This window comes from Thunnus thynnus, chromosome 12 (genome assembly GCF_963924715.1).
Source record: "Thunnus thynnus chromosome 12, fThuThy2.1, whole genome shotgun sequence".
NCBI classification, from domain to species: domain Eukaryota; kingdom Metazoa; phylum Chordata; class Actinopteri; order Scombriformes; family Scombridae; genus Thunnus; species Thunnus thynnus.
This window is the reverse complement of record NC_089528.1, coordinates 3499113-3515847: the sequence shown is the minus strand read 5'-3', so window position 1 is coordinate 3515847 and position 16735 is coordinate 3499113. Positions and strand designations below refer to the sequence as shown.

Here is a 16735-nt window from a genome sequence, read left to right as displayed (position 1 = left end):
AAACTCTTTTATCTTGACACCTAAGAAGAATGAAATAACAACACAACCATGTGTTGCTTCATCCAAATAATAATAATAAAAAACTAATTTTCTTACTGACATCTAGTGGTATCTATCCATGCAGCTAAGTTTGGGTTTTATTTTTTCAGGTTTCAGATATTTGTCTCTAAGATTTATGCCTCCACTACAATACAAAGGAGGAATTTCATCTGTGGTGCTCACAGCAGGGCCAGATTGACCCGCTAGGGGGGCCCAAGGCAAAATTGAAAAGTGGACTCCTATTTACCTCCTGGGTCATCCCACTCTCTTTGCATTGTGTATGTATCATGTTGCCTTTAAGCCCAGAAAGCAACCAGTACACCTTCTGTAATACTTAAAGATCTGATATTATGGGCCTTTTGGACTCATTTCTATAAATACTGAGTGTATTTTCAACATGTCTGTGACATTTTATTCACCAAATGTTGTTTAGATATCTCTAAATCCATCTTACCTTACAGCCCAGACTCTCCTCTGTCCTCCAGCAGGCTGTTTTGGAAGCTATTTACATTTGCATTATTATTGACCACCTATTCTGATTGGCTGGAGGTGAGGTCAAAATTTCAAATAACTTTAAAAGACCAAGGAGATAGAATTTAGTAATTTTACAGCAAATGAAGCTGCAACACAGGAAGCTGCTGTCCAGAGACAGTACTCTTGTTAGCCTGGATAATCCATAAAACATGCTATCAGTTTTCATAGGGATTTCAGCTGAAAGTAGCTCCAGTAAAAACCAGAGAGGTCTGTGGATTATTCAGTGTAACCAGGAGAGGAAATAAAACAGGCAGGTAAAACCAAAACTAACTGCATGGCTGTATGAAGTACCATAAGAGGTACAGTGAGGGAGAAAATGACCCTTTAAAGAGTATTTGGAGAAAACCCTGTCAACTGGTATTTCAACAACAAGCTACATCTACTTCACATTTCTAATGCCTCGTCATTATTGACAACCCTATTGTCTCTGCAGCATTCTATCTGCATTACTGGATTAGCTGTGGCTCATCTAACAAGCTCATATTGTATCAGTGCTCTCACTATGACCACCAGTTTTAATTAGTGAACTATGTTAGATCCATAAATGTATTTATTTATGTATTAACACAGACCACGTTGATCTGTTACCATAGATATAAGTGCCAGAAAGTGTATTCAAAAGTCTATTAAAAGTTAGGATATCTCAGCCTCTGCTACTTTCTCCCCAACTTAAACACAATACAAGCTGCTGGAGTGTCCTTTCAATAGTGTTGCTGTCAGAGGTGACTATGTTGGCCCCTTGGGTCTTGAGTTACCTAGTTTGAGTTTGCTATATTTCATATTATCTTTTAATGAATCTTGCTCCCTGTTACTTGAATCAGTGGAGGATAAAATATTTAACTGCTAAGTCATTCATCTTCTAGAATAGAGAAGTTACCAGAATGTTTCCAGTTCATGTTATGAGGTAATTTTGAACAGCATAGCAATGAAATCATTAGTCAATTAATTGCTTCATTGATTGCTAGAAACTTAAGGTTATTTATCATTATAAAATGCTGAACATTCTCTGGTTCCAGCCTCTCAAATGTGCTGCTTTTCTCTGTTTTGTATCATTGTCTTTTGAATATCTCTGGTTGATTGACAAGAAAATTTAAAATCTACAATTCCAGCTGTTGAAAAATAGTGTGTGATACAATGGAAGGAGCTACTAAATGGACCTTGTGGTAAAATTATTTTGTCAACAACTGTTTTTCAAGGACAAGAATAACATTTCAGTCTCATTCTGAAGATGTCACCTTATGCTCTGAGAAACTGTGATGGGAAATTTTTCATTATTTTCTGACCTCTTACACATTAAATGACAGAAAACAGAATAATTGATCATGAAAATACCCATTGTAAAACAGTGTCAGTCTAAAGTATGATTGGGAGCCAGGTTTGTATTATAAATAGAAAGAGCTGATGTTGAATCCACAGCTTGTCTCTCTCTAACTAACACTCTACAGCAGGGATCTTCGGAGAGTTCGTGCTTCTTGGTACAAAGCCCACATGTTTACAGTGAGACTGTTCCTGTGATTACGGATTAATTAAGTTTAATTAATTAAGAAGGCTTTCAGGAAGAATTAATGTTACTTGGACTAATTCCCCCGGAAGGACACTCACAGCTGCTGAAATCATTTTCCAGACAAGTGGCGTTTCATTTCTCCAGCAGAAAGGGCTGGACTTTGAATGGATCAACATCCTGGGAATGAATGGCACTCCTGCTGTGACGGACAGTTGTAAAGTCTGTAAGAAACTTCATTAAGTCTACTGGTACGTCTGATGTGTCAGCTGAGCACAATGGTTTACTGATCTGTAGCAGTTCTGTGAGTGGTAATTCTGAGCAGAAAGAAAGTCAGCAGTAAGTAAAAACTTTTAGTTCATGCTGAATGAGGCATTCATGAAAGAGGTTTGTGAGAGACATACTGTGATACATCACTTGAATCAGTTTAATAAGGAACTGCAGAACAAGAATTAAACTAACCAATGCTATCCCCCGCTGATCTACATCAAGTTAGTTAGTTAGGAACTTTTTTCACTTTTTTTCATTAAGTTATTAACATTTTATATGGGTTTATTTTTAGCCCTATGCATTAATGTCCCTATATCCCAAAGTCACTCCACAGTCATTCCCTGTTCTGGTTTTATAAGGTTCTGGTCTAATCAGTTCTCAGGATTTACTAGATTAATCAAGTTCTGTTTCTTTACCATGATGCCTCACTGCTTTATGACTGACCTTAAAGTTCATGAATTGGTGGTGATTGGTGGTATCAATCACAATCATCAACAATTAATGCCAAATGTTTAACATGTAGGTTTCTAGGGGCTTGTTTCTGAGCATTTCAGTGATCTGATGCTAACTCTTACAACCTGTATACTGCAGCAGACACATTTCAAGCAAGTGACCACAGCTTGTCCAGTCAAAAATCAATCCAGCTTATTTAGAAAACCATTTAAAATGTAATACGATTTTGATATTGTATATCTAAAGTACCTTCAGGGTGCCTGGTATATCCACCAATAGAAGAGAACTTTCCTGCATGTCAGTTTTGCTATCTGAGATGTGAAACTCACTCACTTGCAGATAGCCTTATATTTCCAAGGTCATGCACTTGAGAGATGATGGACTTTTTGGAGGCGCGGCGGACCGACTTTGCTTCTTGAACTTTTGCATCCCCACTGCGATTAGCAAAGGACTGTTTCTCTGTTTATGCTTCAGGGAGTATGTGATGACAGCAAAGCAGCTGATTCCATTTCAACTTTGGACTAACATGGCTAAAAAGACTGTAGCTCCTGGAGAGAATTCAGCTGGAAGAATGTGATTCAGTTCTTCTGTATTCCCGATCAGAAGACTAACTACTATAATCAGACCGTCTACAGCAGGTCCTGTGGAGGTACTGTGGCAAATCACTTCCACATTTAAATGTAACTATAGGTTGTTTTGCCAGTCTGAATTTTAGACTTATACTGTGTTTTTTTATGAGGATGTGCTGCGAGATGAATACCTGTTGAGATTGCTGTTAGTGGCGGGCAAAAAGACTTTGGCCAGAAAATGGCTTAAGAAGGACATACCAACCATAAATGAATGGACTGACCTAGATCACAATATATAGATACTATGGAAAGAACTACATTTAAACTAAGAATTCAAATTGATGTCTTTGATGAAAATTGGTCAAAACGGCTTACCCATGTGTCAACAATAAGGCCTGACTTTATGTAATAATAAAATACTCACATGTACATATACATATTTTGTTACTTGTTTTAAGAGATCCTCACCTTGTTTAGTTTTTGTTAAGGCGTGTGTGTTGTGTCTGGAGGGTCCTTTTTGATCATATTTTGTTAATATGTGTTCTTTAAAAGAAACCCTAATAAAAAGTAAATGACAAAAAAAACAACAATCTGCAGCTGTCTAGTTCTAGATCAGTGAAATCAGCAAAGAGAAATTCCCTCATGCACCAATATCTTATCAATGTTTGCTCCACTTCAAAAATAGTAAGTAAACTTGTCTTTCTCACAAGTGTACTGTCATTAAAACTAGCTATGATTTCCATTAGAGTCTACACATTAGCTGCTCTGCTAAAATCCATAAAATGTTATTTTTTCTCATGAAATGGCAAGATATCAAATGTTTTCTGTTATGTGTTTAAGGTGTTTTTTGTGACGTACCCTCTAGTGCTCATTTTTAAAATAATGTAGCTTGTGCTGCCATTTGAATGCAACATCTTATTGATTCTAGAGGAGGAATTTCATTTCTGAATATCAACTCTGTGACATTTCGGTAATTCTGTCACTTCTGTTTCCACATTCTGTCTGTTATTTCTGCAGCCAAGTAAGTGTTGTTCAATTTAAAGTTAACAGCAGATGTTAAAGGTTAACTGAAACAATCTCAGAGAGAAACTCTAGCAGACACGACGACAAGCATTTGATTCTGCTGAATAAATTGTTCTTATTTAACAAGGTATGGAAAAACATAACAGTGATTCTGCCTTTTTCTGTTTCTGAACTCTATAATTAATGTGTGTGTGTGTGTGTGTGTGTGTGTGACTCAGTGTTGCATCATTTGTATGCAATCTGCCCTCTTTCAGTGCCATCGTCTTACTCTGAGTGAAGCGGGGAGGGTTGTCGTTGACATCAGTGAGGCTGATGTTAACCACCGTGGTCCCAGTGAGCCCTCCTCTCTGTCCGGCCATATCTTTGGCTTCGATCACCACCTGGTAGTGCTCCCTCTGCTCACGGTCCATGTCACCAGGGCCCAAGGCTGTCCGGATCACACCTGAACAAAAGTGACATCATAAAAACTAAACTTCATAGGCTCATAGAAGAATCACTGAACTTGCTGTTTCCAATTAAAATCTTGAAGCGATATCAAGGCAAAGCCAGCTGACTCTCTACTAAAACAGGTGTATTTTGCTCTAGTTTCTTTTATGGTTGATTGAAAGAAGAATCTGCCATCTGTTAGACTATTTTCTTTTTCCAAAAAATACACAAGTTGTTACACAGGTTCTGCAGATAAAATGAGACAAATCTACAATGGTATTTTAAAACACCTGATAAGGATGCCAAAAACACATAAAATCCTTGAAAGTTAGGAGTGAATTTACATATCTTTTGGTCAGTATGATCAAGGTGCTAACACTATCAAAAGTGACTGACATAACAGAGCTTAAATTGGTCTTAAAGGAATACCTCAAGACTGAAATTTACCCTGAATTGATTTTACTCTCTGACATGTTTAACCTAGCTTAGCAGTAAGACTGGAAACGGCATAAAGACTGGAAATAAAATTGACTTGACTTGAATCTTACTTTTAGAAAGAAAGTAAATACGCACGTTTCCCAAATTACGGAACTGTTCCTTGACGTGCCATTAGTTCACAAAATGTCGCATTTCCTTCAGTATTTTTGCTTCTCTTCACATTCCCCTTTCCGCATCAGAAAACAAGGTCTATCATTGCAGCTTAATAGACAGACAGCAGTAATCTGACCATGGGCCTGACTCATCTATTTGTTAGAGACAAACAGATGAGCAGAGAGAAAGCGAGATTACTGTGCTGATTATCTAAATGGATGGCTGACTTTTTTATTTACAGAGATAGTACATAAGATCAGGCAAGGGTTGAGATGAGCTGTGTTTTTATTTTATGATAGCAGATAACAAACCCTCTTCTCTTTCTTTTTTTAGTCTAAAAGGAACATAAATGGGGCAGTGTTAAGGTCCTAAAAGTGTGTTTTTACTTTTCATGACTAGTTCTTTCAAACTTTTTAAGTAAAAGAAGTGAACAGGTGCATTGGCTTAAAATGGCAGAGCTGTAACAATGAAGAGATTCACTCTGTTTACCCAACTTCTGATGGTGGTACGATCACTGCTTGGATATTTCCTCCCCTGAGGATCTGATAGATTGAATTTGATATGGGGGAGTAAGAAAAAACTGAGAAAACTGAAATTTGTAAGTTAGTAATCCGGTGTTTTGTGACCTACAGTATTTGAGTGTTAGCAGTCGCTTTGTCATGCTAGCACTGCAGCAATAACTGCTTTGATCACTCACTGTTAAAATAGTGTTCTGACATTTTGGGAAATATGTTACTTTGCTGTCTTACATAGAGTCAGATGAAAATATCAATATCTGTTTAATCTCTGTGCATCAAGCATAGAGGTCCGTGCTGTGTTTAGCCTAGCTTAGTGCAAAAGCTAGCTCAAAGGGACATTCTGACGCACAGATTCATACTATCCACATTTAAATCATCAAATTTAAACCATATTTTCTTTAGGCAAAGTTCTTGTAAGTCTGCTTGTGTTTTGATAACATTTAATATTTGAGAGGATGCCATCTTATGTACATTTAAAAAAAACTGATGAAACACTGATGAGGGGTACTGTAATAGCTCACATGATAAATTCAGTATAATGTACTTCTTCACCTCATCAACACAGCAACAGTCCCATCATACTTAACACTCTGCACTGTGAAACCTAAGAGCCAGGAGTGCTGTGTTTCACTGATGGTAACTTAAAGCCCCGGAGCCTTGGTTTCAAATTCTCTACAACACTAAATAGTCATGATTAAATAAGCAAAAAAACAAATCATGTGTAGTTATTATTTCTTAGAGTTTAAAAGTCAAGAGCTCAGCTAATCTGCTTCTTCAGGACTGTGTGGGTGGGGTTTGATCAGGTTTCATTAACTGAAGTTGCTGAATAAAGTGCAACAACTTTTGCAGAAAATTGTGTCTTCATGTAAGACGCCATCACTCATATGAAGAAGCTCATTGAGAAAATAGGTTTTCAGGGCCTTTAACAATAATTGAAAAAAAGCAAAATGAAAGGAACTGGAAATAATAAGTGAATGAGGACAGTATTTCTATTAGAGGAGAGAAACTGAGAGCAGCAGAGTTCTGAGTATGACATGTCTCTGTTGTTGTGGAAATGTACATGAAACTCAATTAATCAAGACAACCTGTAAACCAGAGGAACTGTTCAGTGAGCATTAATAGCAAAAAAGTACCAAAAGCAAATTAGAACAGGAACAGATCAGGCAACAGGAAGGCTTTTGACTAAAATATGATTACATGTATTTATGAAACAGCAGACATGTCTCTAATATAAGCCTGTTACAAATAAAGGCCTGCTTCTCTCTGAGGTGGAGATAAATAAGTAATTAAAATCTACGGTATATTCTTAAGATTCTTTCTTCCTTTATTTTACTACTACTACATTTTTTTTTCTATTTTTACTGATCAACTGCTGGTCTTAATTTTTTTAAATTATTATTTCTACCTTCTTAATGGTTTTTAACTCACATGTATTATTCATGTGGTTGTTTTAATTGTGTTTATTTATATCTAATGTTGTATCTTGTACACTATACACATAGTTTTTGTGGCTGCAACTTCTATGGTAGCTCATGCTCTGTGTGAAGCTAATTGTGCTTCCGCCTGGAATGAAATGTGCTATATACATTAAGTTTTGCTTGCTTGCTTATTAACTCAAATGTTTTAGAGGAGAAATGGAGTATTCTCTGGACACTAAACTTAAATTTTGTCTAAACAGTATTTCTTTTTTGCCCATAGTTTGTATTAATGCGTAAATCATTTCCTAAAGGTTTCTCTCTGTATGTTTGGATACTGCATTTAAAAAAACTGCCTCTTATTCTTTTATTGCTCTCTCTTTAAGTGATAAACATTAACTACTGTACAACACTGGGATTGGAATTTAAAGGATGATTCTGTCAAAAATACCTGTATTTGGATCCACAGAGAAGTACGGGTGTCCCTGGCTGATGCTGTAGACCAGTTTGGCACTGTTCCCATACATGCTGTCATCAGCGTCTGTAGCTGTCACCTGGATGACTGATGTACCTGCAAAACACACATTTACATGACTATCACTGACAAGGACAAATTAAACCTTGTGTCACAATAAGAAAATGAAAGAGAATTATGCATAAGACAAAAATCAAAACAAAGAAGTCCAGTAAAAGTTGTCCTTACCAATATCAGACCTCTCAGGTACACTGCCGGTGTAAACTTCTTTGCTGAACTGAGGCTCGTTATCGTTGATGTCGTGGAGTTTGACTGTGAACTCGGTCTCTGGCTCCAGCTTTTGACCTGTCCGTTTGTTGACGACTGTGGCCCTGAGGATATAGAAAGCCTTCTCCTCACGATCCAGGCGGCGAGTGGCGTGCAGGTCACCGTTATTCTCGTCAAGGACAAAGATGGTGCCGGCCCCCTCACCAGAGAGAACGTACTTGACTAAGCCATTGCCATGGTCCTGGTCTGACTGGAGCTGCAGATGAACACACATGTTGAAAGTTAGAACAGACTTCAGTATTTCAGAGATTCAACATACCATAACATTGTAAGATACAAAGACTTCAGTACTTTAATCTCTAAACCTTTAAATATATATTCTCTTGCACATTTTTTTTCTTTCAGTAAATATAAACTCCCTTTAAAGGTATTCACAAAGCCTGATGTCCATGTCAATGCCTAGTGATTTGATGATTACGTTGGGTAACACCCACAGCCATTGTATTATGGATGTGAGGCCAATTTTCAATGTTCCCTGTATTAACAGAACAAAAAATAATTTATATTCTCTCATTAATGGCTAGACAAAAAGATTTTTCACTCCCATTTGTTTCCATTGTTCCTGCAACACCAAATAATCATTCTGAATGCTGCAGAGATGTAGTATAATATTCTTTATTTATTCATAATTAACTGTGCCTATTAATTTATTTTCCATGTCTATGGGTAATTTTCTTTTTCCAACCACTGTTGGTTGTTGGCTATGCTTGGTCAAACACTTAAAATAACCTTTGTTGTATTTTCCTGACAAGAACCTCTGGTGGCCATGTGAATTATGACTGTGAGTCTATCAGACAACTAATTCGGAAATAGAATGACGTCATAGACCTGCAAAACATCTAAGGGAGGAGGTTAGGGTGGAAGGTTCGGTCAACAAAGCATGTACTTTGTTTCCTGTGACAGTCAGTGTTGGTTTATTTTAACCATTACCATGATTTTTTCGTAACTTTAAAGTATATTGTGTCTGGTGGTATTCTATTTTTTTCTTGTTGTTAACAAATCCCATGTGCAGACACAAACCAAGAATAAATGAAGCTACTAACAAGTATTGTGTGTGTATCCAAAACGTGATATATCTTGTTCCTCTGTGCTACAGAGCTCTGTTGTTGTCCAAAAACTATTAAGAACATGTCAATGAGCCACATTGTTACACTGGGTGTAACAATGAACAAACACACTGTAGTTTATTTTGACTCAATCCCACACACACCATCCTGCTGCCAAAAATACTCACTAGAGCACCAAATGTAGATTCATCTGCTGCTGAAAACAGTCCCCAGCACTATTTCTTCCTGTTTGAGTAATGCTTGCTAAAAACTACAATGACCAGATGTTTTAGGAGACAATTTTAACGATATTATGTTGACAATAATAGGATTGTGTCTAAATTGGTGGCAGATCAGAAAACATCTGGACCTCTGGACATGTACACTGACCAAACAGATATTTTTACTTGTTCAGTTTGTTGAGTTCAAACTATCAAATACGCAGTCCTTCTATCTATCTATAGATACTGCTCAGTGTTGGTAGATGGATAGACAGAGAAGAGGATGGACAGGCTAGTGGATGATAGTGACAGGTTTATATAAGACAAAAGCAAAGAAGAGCAAAGACAGAAACAAAAGAAAGACCAAGAGTCACATACAGATTGAGAAACAAAACAAGAATCTACTGAAGGCAAAAAAAACACGGTTGAAAATGAAGAGAGTGCAGCAGAAAGCCAGAGTTTGTGTTGCGCCTGAAGGAGTAAACATCTATCGGATCTGCTGTGAGATCTGCTGTTTATACTCTGATACCTGCAGCAAAAACCCGGCTCGCTTGCTCTCGCCTCTTGTCTTTGTCTGTATATCTTGACCTCAAGTGGCTCGCTGTTCACCTTTCATCCCTTCATCCCTGCTTTACTCCTTCAGGCCAGGTGTTAAGGTGAAGTCTTTGATTATACGTGTGTGTGAGTGAGAGCTATTATAGCTGCTACCCTTTCCTTTCCCGCTACCTGTGGAAAGTGTGACCTACTGGCTCTGGATAGATTTATATAAGAGTCTAATATTATTATTTTCTAAAACAACTGATCCAAACCTTATTCATAAAGTGTTGTCTACCTGTTATATGGGGGGTTAGATAAGAATCTGATGATGTACTAAGTACTTCTTTTGAGGAGCCCTAATGTGACATTTTGGTTAAATTCCATACCAACCTGTTTTAGGAGCATATTTTCATAAATCATGGTTCAGATGGGAACTGTATAACCAACAGATTTTTGGTGATTTCAAGACGAAGTGGTGTATGAAGTACAGTATACTGTGAAACTGTTAGCTGCACTCTTTATAGACTGTTGCTTTCTGGCATATTTGGACAGTCCTTCCTACTGTAGTTGGGTGTAGGCAAAACCCCATCAGTGTCTAATATACTGCATGTAACCCTTACTCAAACAGTCAGGTCCAGCTTTCCTGCTACCCTGGTGTGTGCTCATGTTGTTTAGTATATATCATTTCAAAGACAGAACGGAAAACTTTGGCAAACTATGGTCAAAAATTTGAATGCATAGCTCAAAGAAGAAAGGAACTAAATCAAAATTTTTCAGGGACTTATGTTGGTAAAATATTTTTACACACAACATTGAACAGCTAGCTAAATTAATAAAATATAAAGGGGATTTAGACTCATGACCTGAGCATATCTACTATCTTGATTACAGCCTTGTGGCTACATTATTTGGTTGCAACTGGTCCATCAATCGTCTTTAATCCTTCTATCAGCAACTCTGAGATCCGTCACTACATCTACACTAGTCAGGGAGAGCCTTCATGGCCAGCCCATGGTTGGCAAGCTAGCTAAACTAAGTCCACACCGATTTCTGTACTAAAAACAGAGATGAATATGAATGATGTGGGTTTCATGACAAACCATCTCATATCTCATATGGGAGTGCTGGTTTCTACAACAATATTAGTGAAGTTAGAGAGACTCATCTCTTCTACCAAACCTCAGTGACAGACAGCCTGCAGCATCTTTTGGGTGACACACTACTGCTCCACAGTGCTGTAGGTGTAAAGAGACCTGGCAAATACTGAAACACTTCAACATTTTGCAGTAGTTGTATGTGGAATAGGATTACAGACCTATCTCAGGATCATCATCCAACACACTGTGATGATGTGTGTTGAACACAGTGGGAACAGCAGATGCATGTTTCATTCATTCACTGACTTTATATGTTAAAGAATGTGTAGTTTGTTATGTGGGACTTGCACTGCTCTGCACTGCGCTACAGCATTGGGTTGCTATCATAACCAACAACTCAATGACTAGGTCAGTTTCTGAGATTTCTGGCCTTTAAAACTCACTTTCCTGCCCATACCAATGAACCTTGATGGGAAACAAGAGTGCTGACTCATAGCTTCTTCTTCCTCTTCAAAAAAATTTAAATCTGCAGACCTGTCCTGTTGGAGTTTTGCTGGGTTGTCAATGAGAGGATTTTCCTTTCAACTTAATATCTCTATCCCCACAGAAGTCCTACTCCTCTGAAGCAAAAAAGCCAAGTCCAAGGTCTGCCTAAGATATTGATATTATTACCATGCAGGAACCCTCTGAAATAAATGTAGCTAAATTCAGTTCTGCTCAGGACTGTCTGTTCCACATACTTAATATGTGATCTGACCAAACGCCCTCAAAATTTTGCCCCTCTTCACCTCTCTGAGAATTGATTTTAGCTGTTTTTGTCTGGATGTCTGGCCTCACCGTTCCTCTTCTTTGGTGGACATTGATTTCAGTTGGCTTATGCCTATGTGCCAAACAGATGGGTGACAAATGAAAAGAAAACCAAACATGAAGTGTAAAGTGTTGGACCAACACAAGTTGCCAGAACAGTTTAAATGCTCCTTGGCAAGGATTCTACATAGCCCTGCTCCTCTGAAACACTGCCCACATCTGAGTTTTCAGTGATTCAAACTGGTTTGGTGCTGTGCTCATTGACAACTCTTTTCTTGGTTGGAAAAAAAGAGAGCACTGGTAACAGATTTACAATGTAATCTTCTTGTGCTAGAGCCATATAGCAAGTGATAGAAAAAAGCTCAAGAATATAGAAACAAGCATTGATGAGACAGATGCAGACTTACAGTTTGTTGTAGGTCAACTTACAGAAATAACAACTTAAATCTGCGGATTTCTTCAATCAATTTTAAAAACGTTAAAAACTAATACTACTCTAGCTTCCTTGTCAAGTGAAAATGATGTCCATGTGATGGATATGCCACTCGCTAGAGAGTTGGACACAGAAATCAGCTAACATGTTGCCAGACTGAAGTGAAAACAATTCAGTGATTATCAGGCTAGATTCTCCAGTTGTGTTGAGATGTGATGATTGTAAATGCTGTATAATTCACATCCTTTTCATACTCAAAACCATTCAGTGTTCTGTATCGAAGCATCTGTCTTCAATGTCTTTCTATACTCATTTAGTCAGGTTTTTCCTTTTTAAGCAAGACTATGTAACTTTTGTAAAAAGTTCAATGCCCTCTTCACCTCTACCCAGTCTACTCACATTAAAGGGGCATTCCACAGATTTAGTACTGCACTTCAAGTTGGTCCATAAGGTTTGGAGACTTGCGAGACAGGTCAAAATTGAAGCTCCTAAAACACTATTACTACACTTACCATAATGCAACACAATTGTGTCTTTTTGTTAGACCCTACATCTTACTAAATGATGACCCCAGTTTCTAAATGTGTAATCTCCAAGCCCAGAACAACTTACTTTAACAGAGTAGTATTAAGTAGCACTCCCCAAGACAAGAAAGCTTACTTTGATGTGTAAAACTGGTGTAGTGCCCCTGTGAATGAGGAGGGATGGTATGACGAAAAAATTACTACAAAGCCGTAGAGGCTAAAAAAACATCTTCTCAAGCGAGAAAAATCCTATGAGAATGCAGTATTATAATTGTGTAAAACAAATACTGAAACGATGCCCAAAACTGAATTAAAATGATTCCTCCAGTGGAAAATAATGATTTTAATAAAAATATCTGGTGATAGATGATTCTAGGAACAACTAAACCACTCTAAACAAAATTTTGCACAACTCTGATGAGACTGAGGGGATAATTAGACTCTTCCACACTTGCACCACTTTTCAAAGACAGCAAAAAGCTATTTTTTCCTCAGGGTCTTCCTGGCTCACTGCTGATAACCCCCCACTTAACCATACGCACACATACAATGCAACACTGCAAATCAGCAGTGTGGAGGGATGGGTCACACTTCATCTGCCTGGTTCTGCTGTATGCACAGGAAGAACTCTGTCACTGAGGCCACACAGCAACAGCATCTGTTTAACTTGGGATTTTTCGGTCCGCCTGTGTCACCGACTCAATGTAACATGTAAATCTTCTTCTGTGTCTTCAGAAACCAGTAGTGTGCCATGAAAACATGTTGAGTTACAATATTTCACAATGTCCATTATTCCCAGCTCTTCCTCCCCTGTTGCAGCTTTTCTCGCTCCACCTCTGACAGGGATTATTTTGGAAAATTCTGCAGTTATTTTTTCCTGAGCCAGTGAGCCAAAGGAATTGTTGAAGAGATTGTTGAAAAGATGCAGTGATAATGCAGCACAAATGCAGGGTGAGTTTTACATGAGGACTGCATGAGAATTCAACACTACCAAGCGTAAAGATAAAGGTGATAATGTCATTGATCTCTTCAGTAAAAAGCTTATATATTACCAGGTCAAAAAAGTGAAGCCAATGCAGAAGTGCCTTCAAAAAAAAGACAATAAAGCAGGGTATGCTTTAGAGCATGGCTACCTTGTGATTGACAAGTTGTTACCACAGCGACAACGTTGGTTATGTAATGTAACCATGGCGTAACCCCAGATTCACAGAGTATAGGCATAGCTGCTGCTATTTCACAGTGTGTTTTCAGTTCAGGAAAGTTAGTTGTAACATTTTGGCAGCCTACAAAAGCCTTGTTCAGTGTTTGGTTGTACTAAAAGGCAATGTTTCTCAACCTTTTTTGGGCCAGCTTCTCCTATCTATTAACCAGGTCCCTACTACCCCCCATCAATTAAAATGTAAGCTAATTGTCTCCACTGAATATTAATGTCGATTATAATTCTGTGTTATATCATTTAAAAAAAGCATGTCATTGGATGCCAAATAACAGGTTTGTTTAAATGGACAGTTGGAATATCATTATCATTAGTTTCCCAGGGAGCAAAAAAGCCAAACTTTAATTAGATCTCATTATTGATCACAAACAGCAGCCAATCAGAAAGTGGTAATTTGGTGCCAGTGCCAAACAAGAAGCGTTCTTATTAATTGTTCCAACAGAAAACAAGAGCAGCCTACCAAGAAAAAAAGTCTATAGGAGCAAAAAAGGCTACTGGAAAAAAGCAGAAGGATATGTATCCATAGATAAGGTTTTCAATAGAGTACTGACAGCATTTTTTCTTGTTTTGCGCCATTTTGTTGATATAATATTATTGTTTTATGATGCTATCCAGTTGATTAAATAGATCTGCAGCAGTGTGGCAGAGAGCGAGTTTTGGTTGGGAGGTTTGGGGGTCCTCCCCGAAGAAAATTTGATGTTATTTGACTAAAAATGATGCATTTTCACATAATTTTGGACTATTATCATTACAATATTTATTTAAAAAACACACTGTGTGCCAAAAGAAATAATAATCACAAAACATTTGTAAAACAGGCTCACAGTGAATGGATTTGAACTGTTATTTTCTCATCCCCCCACGGTGTTTCCCAGAGGATTTTCTGAGACTGTGGTGGACTCTCAGACTCTCTGGGGGGGTTTGAGTTTGGGATTGTTTTGTGAAACCTCTATGATATTCTAACGTACCAAGTCTTGTCAAATAACTGTTGAGCACTACACAGCACAGATATTCTGATTATGCATCAACTCATGGCCACAAAACAACCACTCCCTCCCTTCCAAAGCCTGTATGACACAACAATAAACATCTTTTACATTCATACTTATCATCCATCTATCCATCCATCTATCCATCCATCCATCCATCCATCCATCCATCCATCCATCCATCCATCTGTCCAGTGTCCAGCACTGAGTAAACTATAGTAAATGTTGTTGTTGTTCTATTTGAATGGAAACTCAGCTTATGCCTTCACTTTTCCTCCTGGAGTCGACTTGCTGTCTTTCACCTTTTACTCTCTGCTTCTCAGTATACTCACCTCACCTTTTTGTCTTCTTAAAGCTGACTTTTTGTCCAATAGTTTCTTGTTGTTGTTTTGTTTATCTTGTCTATTTTGCTTCCAAAAACACATTTTCTGTGCATTTTCTTAGCATTATAAGATGTACCTCTCCTTTGTTTCTTCCCTTCTTTCCTCATCTGCTTGTTTCTTCCCTTCCCCCTCACTCTGTGCATCCATTTCTCTCTCCCTCTCTCCTTTTGATCCTTACTGCCTTTTCTCTCCAGCGGTGTTCAGTCTGATTTGATCTGTCAGTCTGCAGGGCTGCAACACCTCCATGCTTTCACCTAACACGAGCTGACGAAGCCTGCAGACATTTCACCACAGCACATTTCCAGAGCAGAGTATGCTTTTTGGAGTCCTTATATGTCCCAGATCACTGTCTTCACTACCATACCTCCACCATACTGCTGTCTCTTAGAGTTTTGTATAATCACCTCCATGCTGACAATGCTCATGTGGATAAAACATCCTCAACCTTTTCATTAGATACCAAAGAAAGACTTTCCTGCTCCTTGCTACTGCAAACCTTTAATAAAAAATCTCTGCACCAGTTACTGCAGTGGTAATATTCAGAGATCCAGGAATGCATTTTGACTAAACTGTACAGAAAAAAATGCTATTTATTAACAATGAATGATCCTACATTCCTGCAGTCACAGTCCCATGTTGAGCATTTTTAACCAAACCCTTTTGGAGAATATTTTTGCAGGTAATTCTTCTTAGGAATTGGATGATAACAGACATATAGCGTATAATTTTACACTCATTACTGGCATTTGAACAATAGCTGACAACAAACACAAGGGTAAGCGCATTCTTTGTCACAAACATTGGACTGGACACAGTATCATGTCTGTAAAAACACAATATAAATCATGCATGAGATGTCTATTCTTCTATCCGGGAGTTAGAAATGTTTCACTATCTGCCAGAGGGCTGTAGGATGTCTACTTGACTTTGGGGATGATAAAGACAAAAGTGATGTCAGTGAACAAAAGATTTTAAGAATTTGTCCACAAAACACTAAACGCTGTATGACATGTTAGGAAAAATGGGATAGATAGTGTATGGTTATTTTCCTTTCTGTTTTTTGTATTAGACAAAGAATAAACTCTGCAAAAGTTGACTGTGGAAGAGAAAGTTGAGATGGAGCTAATGAAGCAAACTCTGTGATATTTGCAGGGGTGTAGCTTTTGTTTTAGCAGTGCTGGGGACCACAATACATATATACAGTATATATATACAGAATATACAGTATATACAGTAGCAGTCAAAAGTTTGAACACACCTTCCCATTCAATTGTATGAGAAAGTTTGTCTATACATATCACACACACACACACACACACACATTATTCTATCTGCTATTCC

The 16735-nt window shown here is 37.9% G+C and overlaps 1 protein-coding gene across 1 annotated transcript in view; it reads right to left on the bottom strand.

The window, feature by feature from the left end:
* Positions 1-16735, bottom strand: part of LOC137193599 (cadherin-6-like) — an 82785-nt gene that overhangs the window by 31824 nt on the left and 34226 nt on the right. The window contains exons 3-5 of the mRNA XM_067604825.1: positions 8043-8337; positions 7791-7910; positions 4658-4831 (exon numbers count right to left, since the gene is read on the bottom strand). Of these exons, the coding sequence (XP_067460926.1) occupies positions 4658-4831; positions 7791-7910; positions 8043-8337 (589 nt within the window). The remainder of the gene's footprint in view (positions 1-4657; positions 4832-7790; positions 7911-8042; positions 8338-16735) is intronic.